This window comes from Cryptotermes secundus, unplaced genomic scaffold (genome assembly GCF_002891405.2).
Source record: "Cryptotermes secundus unplaced genomic scaffold, Csec_1.0 scaffold430, whole genome shotgun sequence".
NCBI classification, from domain to species: Eukaryota; Metazoa; Arthropoda; class Insecta; order Blattodea; family Kalotermitidae; genus Cryptotermes; species Cryptotermes secundus.
Genome location: NW_019721010.1, coordinates 1,055,669 through 1,070,622, shown reverse-complemented (window position 1 = coordinate 1,070,622; position 14,954 = coordinate 1,055,669). Strand labels below are relative to the sequence as shown.

Below are 14,954 nucleotides of genomic sequence, written 5' to 3'. Positions count from 1 at the left end.
ACATGTAGCAGAACTATAACTGAACATTGTCCTTGAAGTTCTATATTTGCTGTGTTGTGACAGTCAAATAAAGAAGTTGTAAATATCAATCAGTATAGTAGCATTCAGTCACATGAAAATGGAAGTAGAGCTAATTCTTGAAATGTTGTGTATCTAAGACAATGACCATGTTTATTTTGAGGCTGTTTAGTGTTAATAGTTTAATAAAATTTAGGAGGCTGTGGTGAGCTGGAAAATATCTTGGATGGGACTTCTGATGTGTGCAGAATTTTGGTGTGGAATGCCTCTTGGAAAAATGGGAAGGAGATTTAAAGATAACATTAAGAGGGATTTTAAGGAAGTACTTCATGTGGTAGAGGAGTGAATTGAACTTGTCCAGGATTGTATACAGTGATGAGCTGTAGTATTTTCATTGTGGGAACTTTAGGTTTACAGTCTGTGAATGAATTAGTCACTCTTGCAGAACAGTATTGGATTGATTCTAGAAAACAATGGGCACATCCATAATTACTGTGTATTGTGTATATTTGATTTCAAGACACTCCGCCTGAAGTGTATGAAGCACTGGAACGGTTCGGCCATGATGGATTCCGTCCAGGTCAGGAGGAAGCTGTGATGCGCATCCTCTCAGGGTTATCGACTCTTGTTACACTGTCCACTGGTGCAGGCAAGAGTCTCTGTTATCAGCTTCCTGCATACATGTTTGCTCAGAGGAGCAAATGTATAACACTGGTTGTATCTCCACTTGTCTCCCTCATGGAAGATCAGGTTTGTCAGTCTTCTATAGATTTGAATATGCACATAAAGTAGATGTAGAAACAATCCCAGTTGAAAATATACGTCTATTTATATGACAGTATACATGGTAGCTTCTAAATTTAGAAATAAATTCAGTAACAATGTGATATGTAAGCTCGAGATTTCATGTTCATGTCAAGACATGCATTCCCTCTACACACTGAAAGTGTTCAGTCACCATTATACTAGCAGATTTGGTAGGTCATTTGGAGAGCATAGTGCACAGTTGGTGTCATATTAGTGGTCTTGAAAAGATCCATGAGGAAAACACAGTGTTCCAATATCGGGAAGTAATGGCTTCCTACAATGGAGCATTTTCAAATTTTGCTGGCAGCAGGAATGCTGCAGATGCTTTAGACAGTGTATGACAAACAGATAGTGCCTAGTCTTAGATGTCTGAATAGCATCACACATTCGAGGATGGTTGTGAATCGCTGTGAGACAATCCTGACTGCATGTGGCATGCGAACTTGGTTAAATGAGGAGACCTGCAGGAGAGTGAAGTTATTGCAGAGGAGATAAAAATTTATGTTGCTCTACAATCCTCAAAATATGAAGATTGCTTTCTTATTTTACCTGTTGCAAGCAGTTCTCAGTCACTGTGCTTGATATCACTGATCAGATTACACCAGTGTGCATATGTGATTTAGGATCCCAAAACTACCACTTAAATATGTTAACCCTTGCGTTTCAAGTGAAGCTGAAATATACTTGCCACCAATGAATGGTAGCCCTCCTATGGCATTTGTCAGTCCTAGAATTGAGAGTGTGTGTTTCCAAATGATACCACATGTGTACAGGAAGTTGCAGATATGATCTTTTACTATTTGAAATGTTACGAAAGACTATAAACAGGTACTGTGCACAGACATCTCAAAATTTAACATTTCATCAAGCACAAGAAATGGATTGACATCACGTCAAATTAAATAAAAAATATTACTGACCTGCAATATCGGTTCTTGGGTACATACAGGCAGATGTGTTCTATAGCTGGTTCATGCCAATTTGGGTGAACTCATACATAAAAATTCTGAACATTTGAAATGGATCAAGAAAGTGTCCTGGAAGTAAGTCCAGCCTGGTTAGACATTGCACACCTGCACACATCTGTTGATTATACAGTAATTCTTCTTCTGCTCTAGGTGACTGGAGTTGCGTCTTGTCTTCAGGTTGCTTGCTTGCACACCAACCAAACTCAAATGCAGCAGCAGAAGGTGATGGAGTTGGCAAAGTCTGGAAGATTAAATATCTTGTTAGTTTCTCCAGAGGCAGTTGTATCTGGAGAGAGGACCACAGGGTTTGGCAGAATATTAAAAGAACTACCTGGAATTGCCTTTGCTTGTATTGATGAAGCACATTGTGTTTCACAGTGGTCACACAATTTCCGCCCTTCTTATCTTGTGTTATGCAAGGTTGGTATTGCTTGCCCTGTTTGATTCAGAATGGAAATCTTGAAGCCTTATGTGTTGTGCTGTGACATATAGAAAGTAATTAATTAGAAGTGGAAGAGGCCATTTGGGGAGGCCTAGGAATTGGTGCAGGATCTAAAAATTAATAGGATGTGAAGGGGTAGATTGAACTACTCTGGCTCAGGATAGGACCAGTTATGGGCTGTTATGAACATAGGAGTAAATCTTTGGGATCCATAAGAGGTGGGGAATTTCACGATTAAATAAGCAGTTGTTGGCTTTTCAAGAAGGACATTGCCCAAGTTGGTTCATGTATGAATTGTTTATCATTGTCTTTTCGAAATCTTGCCATCGTTTAAAGTGTTTAGCTTTATGTCTCATGTGGTGCAGGTGCTACGGGAGAAACTGGGAGTGAAGACAGTGCTAGGTTTGACGGCAACAGCCACTAAAGCAACTTGTGCCAGTATTGTGACACATCTCAATATTCCAGATGGGCAACAGGGTATAATCAAAGGTGTACCTTTGCCTGACAACCTGATTCTGTCAGTATCTCGAGATGAATTCAGGGACCAGGCTCTAGTCTCATTATTACAGGGGAAAAGGTTCAAGTCGTGTCAGTCTATCATCATCTACTGCACTCGACGTGAAGAATGTGAGAGGCTTGCGCGTCTCATCAGAACCTGCCTTCAGGTAGGAGGAACCTGGATGTGTAACTAGCCACTTAACAAATTGTATCCCTGTCATGGGAACTTTTTAGCTTCATTCACTCTTCATTGTGGATTGAGTATGACAGTTTTGTGTTTTGTATGGGGGTACTTTTCGTAGCAGCAACTGTTATTTATTTGCACTTGACCTTCAGAATTGGTTGAATATATGGTTTAGGCACTAAAGATTATATTCTCATATTGGCATTTCATCTGATGTAATTGTTCTATCCTTATCCATAATGTGCATATATTAACTGTCTTTTAGTGCATACAATCTCACTCATCACTTCACACTACATGTTTCGGCATCATTCTGCCATCCTCAGGTGTATTAATCACGTTGAACCATTGCACTGCTTGCCATCAAGTGTCCATTTATAAAATGAAATTTTATTAATGAACAAAACGAACACATTTTATATCATTTTATAAATGGACACTTGATGGCAAGCAGTGCAATGGTTCAACGTGATTAATACACCTGAGGATGGCAGAATGATGCCGAAACATGTAGTGTGAAGTGATGAGTGAGATTGTATGCACTAAAAGACGGTTAATATATGTACATTATGGATATGAATCAGTGCAACAGGACACTAAAATACAACCTTGTTTTATCCTTGAATAACAACCTTGTTTTATAAACTTAAAATTCCATCAGTTTCCAACATGACAGAGAACAAAGGCAAGTATGTTTACCAACTTCTTGATAATGAAAGTGATATTTGGGAAGAATTGTATGGAAACTTTTTGTCTGACTACTCTATGGACAATAGTGATGAAGACTGTGGTGACAATTTTACTAATAATTCAAATAGTAATAATATAATTGAGACCAAATTGAGAAGACTTATGTTTGGCCAGTTTCAGAGAGGGTTCTAAAGTAGTTATGATAGCACCAACTAAAGAAATGATATTCAGGCTGAAGTTTAAAGTTATTTACATCAACTCAGGTTTACCGTTAACTGGCCACCAAGATCTCCAGGCCTAACCTCATTAGATTTTTGTTTATGGGGTTGGATGAAGAGTAAAGCGTGCAGAAGTAAAGAGGATATACAAGACGAACTCCATCAGATGGATGTTATCCCCCCCATAAAGGAATGTCAAGATACACTCGGATGAGCAACACGCCATGTTGTCACACAAGTTGCAAAGTGCATTGATGTTTATGGTGGAATTTTCGAAAATGTATTATGCTAGGTAAACTGTACCAACCTTGTCACTTGAACAATAAATACAAGTATTAGAAACAGTATGTAATATCTCCTTCTTATCAACAGTTTTGGAATTGTACAGTGAAATGGCTCACTCTCGGAAACCATTTGGAATAAGACGCATATATATACACTTTTTTACTTAGAATGACTAACACTGTGACCTCCCAGAATATTGACCTCTCCTCCAGTATTATTAACTTGAAATACAAGGATATGTTATTTAACAAGCTGCAGCCAGTTTTTTAATTAATGGCAGCAGGAGGGTTTTTTGGAGGTTGGGTGGGTGAAGTACCTCATATAGCTGGTTTTGGGGTCCACTCCTTTCTACTGGTTACTAGGAGCAATTTGTCTAGATTAAAGCAGGTGGAGTATGAAGGTGACAACCCACCTCCATCTACTGCTGAAGTTCAGAATGTGTGATTGTGTAGAGCTTTACCTTCCACCTCTACCTCTATAGATGTGAAGCTGACTGCTGACCTGTATCAAATATCAAAGTGTGGACGGTGTGGAGTGTTACCTTCACTCCTTATGCACCATCATGACATGGTGCTTATTTACATGTACATTTACATCAATTTGGCAGGACCATAAAAGGCCTGAGAGCAATAGGGTGGGTCGTATGTTGTCATGGAATGCTGAACCTTACCATGCTGGGCTCAGTGCTGCACGAAGGAAGCAAGTCCAAAAAGCCTTCATGTCTGGTAAGTCTTGAACATTTAACTGTTTTACTTCCATCTACTTTGCTGCTGGCTTAACTCCTAGGGCAGCCATTTTTTTAGGTATGCTAGTGCTTTGCAGTGTTTTGAAGTGGGGTATATCAAATGATCAGTATGTGTCCATAGAACCACGAAAGATAGTTACTTGTGCTGTTTAGTGACAGATGAAGTGTATTCTGAAAGGGAAGCACTGTGTTGTCTCGTAGCAGGTTACTGTCCAGCCTTGGCTGGATATGGTAGTCTGAATCATCCTGAATAAGGGAGCCAAAATTAATTAAACTAGGAACAGAATGTGTGGAGGGTGTGTACAAAGTCTTGTTATACCTTAGTTTTATGTGTCTGGGTGTGTTAAAGTTGAATGTGCCATTTGTTGATGTGCAAGGGACAGAAAAGTTTACATGGGGAGTAATACCTTGAAGAACAAGTCACTGCGTACCATGGTACATTTTGGGGATGTGTTTTATTGTCCAGACCCAAGTATATGACATTGTTTCAAGAATGGCTTGTGCCACAGTTGAAGTGTGAATGTTCAGGATATGTGGTTCCAAGAAGATGTGGCATCAGTTCCTCTTCCAGAGTATCTGAATGAGGTTTTGCCTGACATGGTGCTTGGTCACGTTCAGCACTTTGCCAGCATGAAATCACTGGCCTGCAAGAACATATAAAGGGTCAAAACATTGAAGTTGATAAAAGAAAATGTCACTGTTCCACCGTTTTATATCCACACTTCAACACAGATCAACAGAGAAACTGAAGGAAGCTGTACAAAGTTCATTTATAAAGATTTCTCTTGCAATGCTGTGTTATATATCGCATCAAACCTGACAAAGTTATTTGTGTTATGAAAATGGTGGTGTACTACCATGCACATGCAATTCCTGTGATCAACCCCACATTTATTAAGCATGCATTTTATGGAAGAAATATATTTGACATAAATGAAAGGTGTATCCAGTTATGTATTTGCTATAAATTTCATTTGAGACAGTATTCATTCAGAGGAGCATGTAGTGAAATACTTGTGAAGGTATGTTTTAAAATTCACATGGATCTTCATGTAAAATTGTTATCATTGTCTGATTTTATGGAGTATTCCTCTTGTTGCAGGTAAACTTCGTATTGTAGTGGCTACAGTGGCGTTTGGTATGGGAATAAATAAGCAGGATATACAAGCTGTGATCCACTACAACATGCCACTTAACTTTGAGTGCTATGTACAGGAGGTTGGCCGTGCTGGACGTAATGGTCTGCCAGCACACTGCCATCTTTTCCTTGACTCCGATGGTGGAGATTTAAATGAACTTCGTCGTCATATCTATGGCAATTCTGTTGATCATCACATAATTCGCAAACTCCTGCAGAGAGTATTTGTTCCCTGCAAATGTGTGCGGATTGCACAGTTGTTTGAGGGCGTGGACTTTGATGAGGATTTTGCAGGGAAGGAGTCAGCTATACAAGTAAGAAATGGTATAGAGGAACCTTTGAATGAAGAGGAACATCATGGGAGCAAAGGAAGTCCTGTTCAAAACCGAGTTAATTGCCCTGGTCATGAGGTGGCATTTTCAGTAGATGAGACAGTGAAGACATTGGATCTGCCTCAAGAGAATATATCTACAATGCTTTGTTACCTGGAACTCCATTGCAAGCAGTGGATTAAGGTTATGCCTCTAGTATATACCATGTGCAAAGTTGTGAGCTACAAAGGACCAAGAGCCCTAAAGGCTGCAGCCAAACTGGTAAGCACAGTGGACTAAAAGATACCTAACTCTTTGGTAGCAGAACCCAAAGAGCCAGTGCTGTTAAAACCAGAGCTCGTCATTGACACAATTGTGAACTCATCCCCTCCACCTCCAATCATTAAAACCCCTGTTCTCATGATTCAGCGTGTTGTTTCCATCATCTTTCTTTTAATATGTCATTGTCATTCTTTTGATGTTCTTGTCCTCCACCCCAATCTCTTTCTTGGTCTTCCAAGTGAACACTTTCCTGGAGATCTGTCCATCTGAATTGCTAGTGCATTTCCTATCTCTCCCTTTCAGTCTAACTCATCATAACCTACGTGATTTCATCACCATAACATTACTAAGTGACTTGCATTCTTATTTCTATGATCATCTTGATTTAGTGAACGAAATGCTACAGCATTGTGTATAATTCTCCTGCTTTGTGTATGGGATGTAATCTGCTCCATATCTTGGTTTCCAGACTGTAGAATATTATAGAAACTTTATTTGTTTGTTCAGTCTATGTATGTGTTTTGGAATTTTCTCTTCAGTGGTTCAAGTCCAGTATATGGTAGTCTTAGTTGAAGGTTTCTTAGGAGAAGTAGAAAATTCCAACTGTATATTTCTTAAATATTGACGTTGTAATGAAAAAAATGTTTCAGATAAGAGTTGTGGCATTTAAAAATACTTTCTTTTCATGTTTTGTATTTCATATTAGTGATACCTTCAGGTGAATATAAAATACAAAACTGTAAAAATTCAATTGTTTTTATGATCTAGTTTTGAAAACAACAATTCTTGGAGCTGTACCTCACCTCTCCTATTTGTCTTCATGTTATGCTGAATTAAATACAGCACGTATGTACCTTTTTTTGCCTGTGATGTGCACTCTTCCAGTTCATTTAATGTTATCTCTCTACATCTTGAGGAATGTGTTCACTTACTTTATATTTATAGAGTCCTCCCCTGGCAATGGCCATTGCACTTGATCAGAAGCGTGGAATCTCACACAACGGCAGCAGCAAGATAGAGTTTCCTGTTGTGGAAATTGCATCAGCCATTGGCTGGGACAGTGGCACTGTTAAACAGCACCTCAAGAATCTTGAGTGGAGCAAAGGTGAATGTTATAAAGTTTTGTTTGTTGGCATATAAATAGTAACTGCATTGCTGCAGGTACACTGAAATACCTACTCAGGGGTAAAACCCTGATAGAGGACATGGTGATGGTTGATTGAATTTGCAATGTAATTCATGGCAGGCAATAGATGAGTATGGAGCTTTGATGAAATGATGATTGCCATTGGAAAATCAAAGTACTTTTGGAACAATCAGTCTCCATGCCATATGCCACTTTGCTCACCATAACTCCAGCATCTATTGTCCTGGGACTGAACTTCATCCTCCACTGTGAGACGTTGGCATCTAACATTCTGAGCTATATATAGAACATGATGCATAACAAATCAGTAGAATATAATTAGTGTGCAAGGTACAAAACAAAATTAATGTTTCTGTATACTGATAATGATACTGCCTTAATACCATAATACTGTAGATCATTACTGGGTAACGGTCACAAACAAACATGTCTCCATAGCAGCAAATCGACACAGAATAATAGAGAACTGAAACTGCGTTTTCTTCGTTGGTCCGTGTTGAGGCGTTATCATTGGGATGAAGTGAAGACTTGAGTTCAGCTGTGGGATATGTGCCAGACTGTAAGGATGTAAATGGGCAGTGTTAAAATCCGTTACCAGGAAATGTATAGTAAGGACAGGGAAGACTATGTGTGCTGTAGTTAACAGTGATATTTGGAGTGTATAACTCATTGAGACTGTTATAATTACTTTAGTTATGATCTGTAAGTGGTCATTAAATCTGATTATCCAACACTCTGTCGAGAGTCATTCATGCACTTGACACTACTATTGTCCCATGTAGAGTGTCTACCAATAAGAATACCAGGATTTTAGGCTTTTGTAGCTTAGGAACAAAAACAGATATGAGAGTAGTGTTTGCAATATTTTATTCATAAATTGAAACTGTGTTTTTTTAGGTGTGAAACATTTCACTGAGTGCCATCTGTAGCTCTGCGTACATCTTACCTATAGTCTACCTCTGTCGGATGTCTGTAGCATGTCCTTTGTAACATCTGCAGTTGCTGCAATGATCTATGCTTTGAGTTCATCCAGCATATTGGCTCTACACCTGGTCCTTCAAGTACTCCCAAAGAAAAAAATTCCATAGGCTTGAAATTAGAACAAGGGAGCCATGCAGTTGGTCCTCTTTCTATTCACTAACGTAAGAAATTACTTTCAAACAGTTACAAACTGTGTGAACAAAATGAATAGGTGCACAATCCAGTTGAAGAATATGATTGCTGTTGTTGAGCTATGGAAGAGCATAATTTTCTGATGTGTAGGAATTAATTGCTTGTAATCCATGTCCTCATCAAAGGAAAACACACCAATGATGTTTTAATTTGTCAGCATGCACCACAGGTTCACGTTTTGACTATTCCTATTCATATTCTAAACATATAGGATTTGAGGTTCTCACAGCAGTGGTTATGAAGAATTCTATATCCTGGGCTATAATGCTGTGTAGTCTGTTGAAAGTTAACCGATGTTTCAGAGGAACCTGTTGTCGCCATACCAACAATCACTATTCACATTTGTGCCTGCTGGACATCATCCTTACACAATCACTATGTTTATTTCATATGTCAGTAATTATTTTAGAAGGTAATTTGATGATGTTAATTATGTAGTTGCATTTATTTGCATGTAGAAACAGTTTCCTTAACCACTGATGTAGACATTGTTTCTTTGTAATTATATGCAGTAAATCTGACATGAAAATGAACAGTTTCTTGATATAATTTTGCATAATCCTCATTTAGTGAAAACCTTGATGTGCTATAACAAAAGACATCCTCTCAGAGTTTCATTAAATACTGCTGTCAGTGTACCTCTTATCAAAACAGATTCTAGCGTTCAAATATTTTTTATTTATCATGTGCTGTACTGTGCACAACTGTGAAACAGATGAGAATTTGGAAGCATATTTTGTCGATTGCAGTGAATGACATGTGGCGTCGCACAGGAATCTCGGTGGAGCTGTATGAGTTGGGCTTCCGTGTACTGGCACCAGGCAACCTTTGTCCATCAGAACTAGATGTGGCGTTGGACACGTTACACGGGCATGTAAAGAATCTGGAGAAATGTTCATTGCAACAGCTGAAGACAATGTTTAAAATGCTCACCAGGTGAGGACATGCTAGTCTCTCTTTCTTGGATCTTTATCAGAAGTGACAAAAATTCTAGGAAGAACTTGTGACATCTTTCCTTCATTCACATCAGTGTATATGGTGAGGCTAGCAAGAACTGCAGTAGAGAGCTGATAAAGTGTTAAGGCACAGCAAATCTAACAACAATGTACAGTTATTGTGTTTCTGGACATTATCCATCTTCCTGTTTTTATTTATTTAAAACAACATTTCAGAGACTGGATTCTGTCTTCATCTTCAGGTGGAACCTACTCACTTGGGCTCAATTAATAGAGCTAGTCCCTCTCTTAAGACACCAGCACAAATACAAGATAGGGTATATAAACCAAGCACAGCACAAGCCATCTATGGGAGTTAAGACAAACATTAAAAAACATTAAAAACTCCACACACATGGGGCCTAGTACCTATATCCATGCATTATTTAATGGCTGTTGTTAAAATCAGAGTACTATCAGAATAGGCTCACAGTGGTCTGGTGGAGATCTTTCAGAGCTGAGAATTTTTTAATCTGGATCTCCTATTGCTTAAGAAAATTATGTTTAAAAGAGCTCTCCATTGCTTCCAGGTTTGCTGTGCTGTGCTTGGTTTAAATATCTTGTGTTGTTGCTGATATCTGGAAATAGGGACTAGGTCTATCGATTGGGCCCAACTGAGTAGGCTCCTATAAAAACAGGAAGATGGATAATGTCCAAAAACAACAGTTATAATAATATACCATGATCACAAATGTTTAGTTCTTATTAACAGTGATGTCTTTATTTTGACAGTTACACTTTTTCTTAAATACATACATAAATCTTTCCAATGTTTCAACTTCCTTGGTCATAACTGTGGAAGCAGAAGTGCAGCTCACTTTGTGGTGCTACTGCAAGCTTCTGTTGTTATACAAAGCTTGAAAATGGGTAACAGAAAACCTTTGTTGTTGGAATCAAAAAGTCTCGTGGTGCCAGGCCTATGCTGTAGGCTCAGTCATCAGTAGCTGTGCTGAAGTGTTCTGCAGGAAAAGTGAGTTCCGTTTGCTGTGTGTGTGAAGAATTCTTGTCATAGAGCAAACAGTGTGTTCTGGGCTGCCTTTCTTGAACTTGTGATTTTCGTAGTAGAGGAAAACTGTTGAGTACCATTGTGCACTTAACGAAATATTGAATTTCAGATGTAATGGTAGGAAAAGTGATCGTTCTGGGTCACCTTTCTTAAACTTATCATTGGTTAGATGGTGCAAATTGTTGGCTGTCATTATGCAGTTAACATTACCTTGAGTTTCAGGTGTAATGGTAGCCACAGCAAATATAACTGTGCTGTTTGCTGTGTGTGGAAGAATCATGATGTGCATACCACATTATGCAAATGTCCAATGGGTTCTTCAGAATCTAAGTTATTAAAGAGTGGCCTATACAAGGAATTTAAGATGTACAGTATTTGTTAATATTGGTAGAGTACCGCTATAGAGTGCCTGGTATATTTGATGTTGTATCATTTATGTTGTGTTTCTTCAGTATGGAAGATTTGGTATTTCTTTTCTATTTTTCAGCATAACTGTGGAGGGTAATAAAATTAATACTGCCTGATGGAAATGTCTTATCATGCCCTCTCCTCTTTAATTTTAAGACAGTTTTAATTCCATATGAATCTATAAAGTAAAGTAAAAAGTAAAGCTATCCCTGTACCAGGCCGTGAAGGCCCATAAGGTTGTGAGACATTGAGGGTCCCACATTATCTAGACTATCGGCTCATAGATAGTGGTAAGGTTGTCAGCCTCACGCACTGGCCGCACTTTACTTCCCCACGAAAATTATTTACAGATTTAAACTAATATATGATAGTGGCTATAGATACTGACATTTCTTTCTGAACTTTGGTATAGGAATTGAGATTTTAAATTGTTTTATTTTTCAGTGTATCATATGTGGATTGCTTTGAATGCAGAGATGAAGTAGATAAGGATCGTAATGAAAACTTGAAGATTATGATACGAGAATATTTTGAGCAAGAGCATAGCAATGTGGAAGCAGAAACAGAGGAGGTAATAATAATCACTTTCATTTGGAGGGAACCTGACATATTCTCCCTGCATTTGATACATTCTAAAATAAACAAGGGAACAAACATACAGTTTCATTATAGCAACAGAAGCTGTTTGAACTGTAATTTTCTTAATGTTGTACAAATGGAAAATCATCACATTAAATTAAGGCTTTTTTCCAGCACATTTGTCACAGTGATTGATTCCTAACTAGCCACCACTGTTTTCCTGTAACTTCTTGTACCAACTTAACTTGCAGGTTTGCTTCCTTAAGTTATTTATGTCTGGCAGCCCATAATGCTCTGATTAACCTACCTATTCCCTCTACTCTTGTCTAAGAGAAGGCATAATGGCTGATTCACAAACATCAGTGTAACATCACAAAGTTGATACTTATAATCAGCAGTTGATTGCAAGCAGAAGAGATTATGGAAAGGTAAGGAAACCTTCAACTCTTCAGTTCTGATCATGTCAGTGATAATGGGAATGCTCAATTATTCTTCATTATTTTCATATCTTGACAATAATAGTTTCAAAGAAGAAATATTGTCATACACACATTACTTAGTTCCATATTTTGTTATGTAATTGGATGTTAGGAGAGGGACTTGCAATTACGTACTTCAACCATTTTCGGGTATTAAAAGTGTCCATTGGCAGGCAGTGTTCTTAGGAATTTTACAAATGCCTAAATTTCAAGGTTCTGCTATAAATAAGCTAAGACATCACTCATGCTGTATAATTCATTCATTCATCAATAATCAGTAATTTGTCGTCAGATATGTTCTAGGTAGAACTTAATGACACCTAATTTCGTTCAGATACCTGTACTTCAGTTTGTAGGTAAATCTAGCAGGAAGTATACGTTAATAATTTACACCTTAATGGTGCATTTCTATCCCACTAGTACTGATTCTGATTACATTAAATTTGCCCAACATCAAAATTCCATATTGTCAGTGCTTATAATTGTCTGTGTGAAACACTACCTGTTCATGGTACAGAGGAGTGCCCCGATAGCTAAACTGTCTGGTGTGTAGTTACTGACAGAGCCCCCCATTCCAGACAGATAAAAATTGTGCTAGATAAAGTATGTCTCACAACAGCGTAGATGGGGAAGACAACTTTATGGCATGGAGAACTCTGAAATCAAGGCCCTTATTTTCTGCATTTATGGTTATTTATTGTATATGAAGTACCAGTAACTCCTGTAAGTAAACTTTAACCATTGGCTACAAACATTGAACCAGACAGTTGCAGTGGCAGCATGTGTTTTTTTTTTTAATTCGCTTAGTGGCGGGTGGAGTCCAATTGGGTCCACTCGGCGCGGCGGCCACTGATTGACCTATTGTAGCCTGCCCCGGGTGATTATGATGATGGAGAACTTGGTGGAATGAAGATTGGCAGGGGAAACTGAAGTACTCAGACAACACCCTCCCCAGCGCCACTTTGTCCACCACAAATCCCACTTGACCAGACCCGGGATCGAACCTGGGCCGCCGCGGTGGAAAGGTTTATCTGTGGTGCAATCTCTGCACACTGCCTTTCTGAAAGTTTTGTGTTTTGCAAATATGAGATTGTTTTTATCACATATTATGAATATATTATAAATTAAAAACTGACCCATTGTCTTTGAGGAAAATATATGATTAAGTAAGGCAAAACTAGGACATCTGTAAAACCATTAGAACTAGAAACATGGGGGTTGCTTTTGTACTACTCCATATACAGTGCATACAGGACTGGTAAGAGTCTATGACCTTATTTGCAAATTTCACTATTTTTAGTGATCTCTTGTGAACATGGAGCAAACTTGTGCAGTTGTAGCAATATCAATGTCAAAAGGAAGGTAATACTTATATTTTGTTTGCAGGAAAAGCTGATAAATGAAGAGCAGGTGGTAGCAGATGTACGCAGCCTGGTATGTATGTATCGTGACACCAACTTTACTGGCCGAGCTGTTGCTAGAATTTTCCATGGGATTCCTAGCCCGTGCTTCCCAGCTCAAGTGTGGGGTCGATGTCGTTTTTGGCGAGCCCATCTTAAGTCCAATTTCAATTTGATATGTAAAGTGGCAGCCAAGGAAATACTGCACCTCAGGTGAAGTTCCGTATCTCGCACTGTTAGTAGTAAAGAAGCAACTGAAATTTACTGCTGTGACATAACGGTATGTATGTTTGCTGTGGAACCTGAGTGATGCAACAGTGCACTGATATGAAGTTCACATGAAGCCTTAGTGTCTTACTGTGTACATATATTGGTGCATGCTTTACAAATGTTAATCGTAAGCAAGCAGGTGAAATGAAATTGCAAACATGACATTTCAAAATATCATATTTTAATGAATGTAAGATAGACTGTCTTTTCAAAATTTAAGTTCATGCAAAAAATTTGCTTTCTGGTTTTATTTTCAAATAATTTTTCTGCAGTCATTATTTAACATAATTCCAAAACAAATACATCTAGTTAAAACTTAACATTGTTGCAATGGTGTTAAGCATTGAAGACTATGTATTACTGGAGACATTCTTGTAAAGTATCAGTATTTTACTTCATTTTTATCAGGTGGCACCTTGATAGGCGCTAAATTAGGAGTAGGAATCTTGTCTTGTATTCAGGTAAATGTGATACATCTCTCCAAGTCAGCATTGAAAGCCGGCTAACCACATGCCATTATTATTATGCGGATCAGTTCTGCTGTCGAAAGATACAGTATACTGCCAAATAAACCTGAACTGGGAATCTGTATCCATTGTTTAAAAGAGGGTATTGCTTGAAAACAGTGTATAACACTGTCTGTGGCCTGGGCACAATACCGATTGGAAGATACACTGATGGATGTTGCACACATTTTGACCACATTAATAATAATAATATTGCACATCTGTTTATAATCTTTTGGTCTGACCATTTTCTGGGGTGGCAGCCATAGGAAGGCTGGCATGTTCAATGATCAGGACTTCAGAAATCCAGAAGAGGAATATGTCTGTTTATATTACTGGCCCATGTGGGAAAACAGAAACTTTGACTTCATGCAAATGATGCCATTGAATAAAGTAGGATATAAT

The 14,954-nt window shown here is 38.3% G+C and overlaps 1 protein-coding gene across 1 annotated transcript; it reads left to right on the top strand.

Annotated features, from left to right (window-relative positions):
- Positions 1–538: 538 nt before the first annotated feature.
- LOC111875138 (ATP-dependent DNA helicase Q4) lies at positions 539–14,500 on the top strand (the record flags this gene model as incomplete). Its single annotated transcript, XM_023871204.1, has 9 exons — positions 539–768; positions 1,944–2,213; positions 2,601–2,900; positions 4,718–4,835; positions 5,958–6,586; positions 7,532–7,691; positions 9,656–9,842; positions 11,760–11,886; positions 13,760–14,500. Coding segments are annotated over 9 exons (2,252 nt in total), but the record flags the coding sequence as incomplete, so codon positions are not given.
- Between the last annotated feature and the right edge of the window lie 454 nt (positions 14,501–14,954).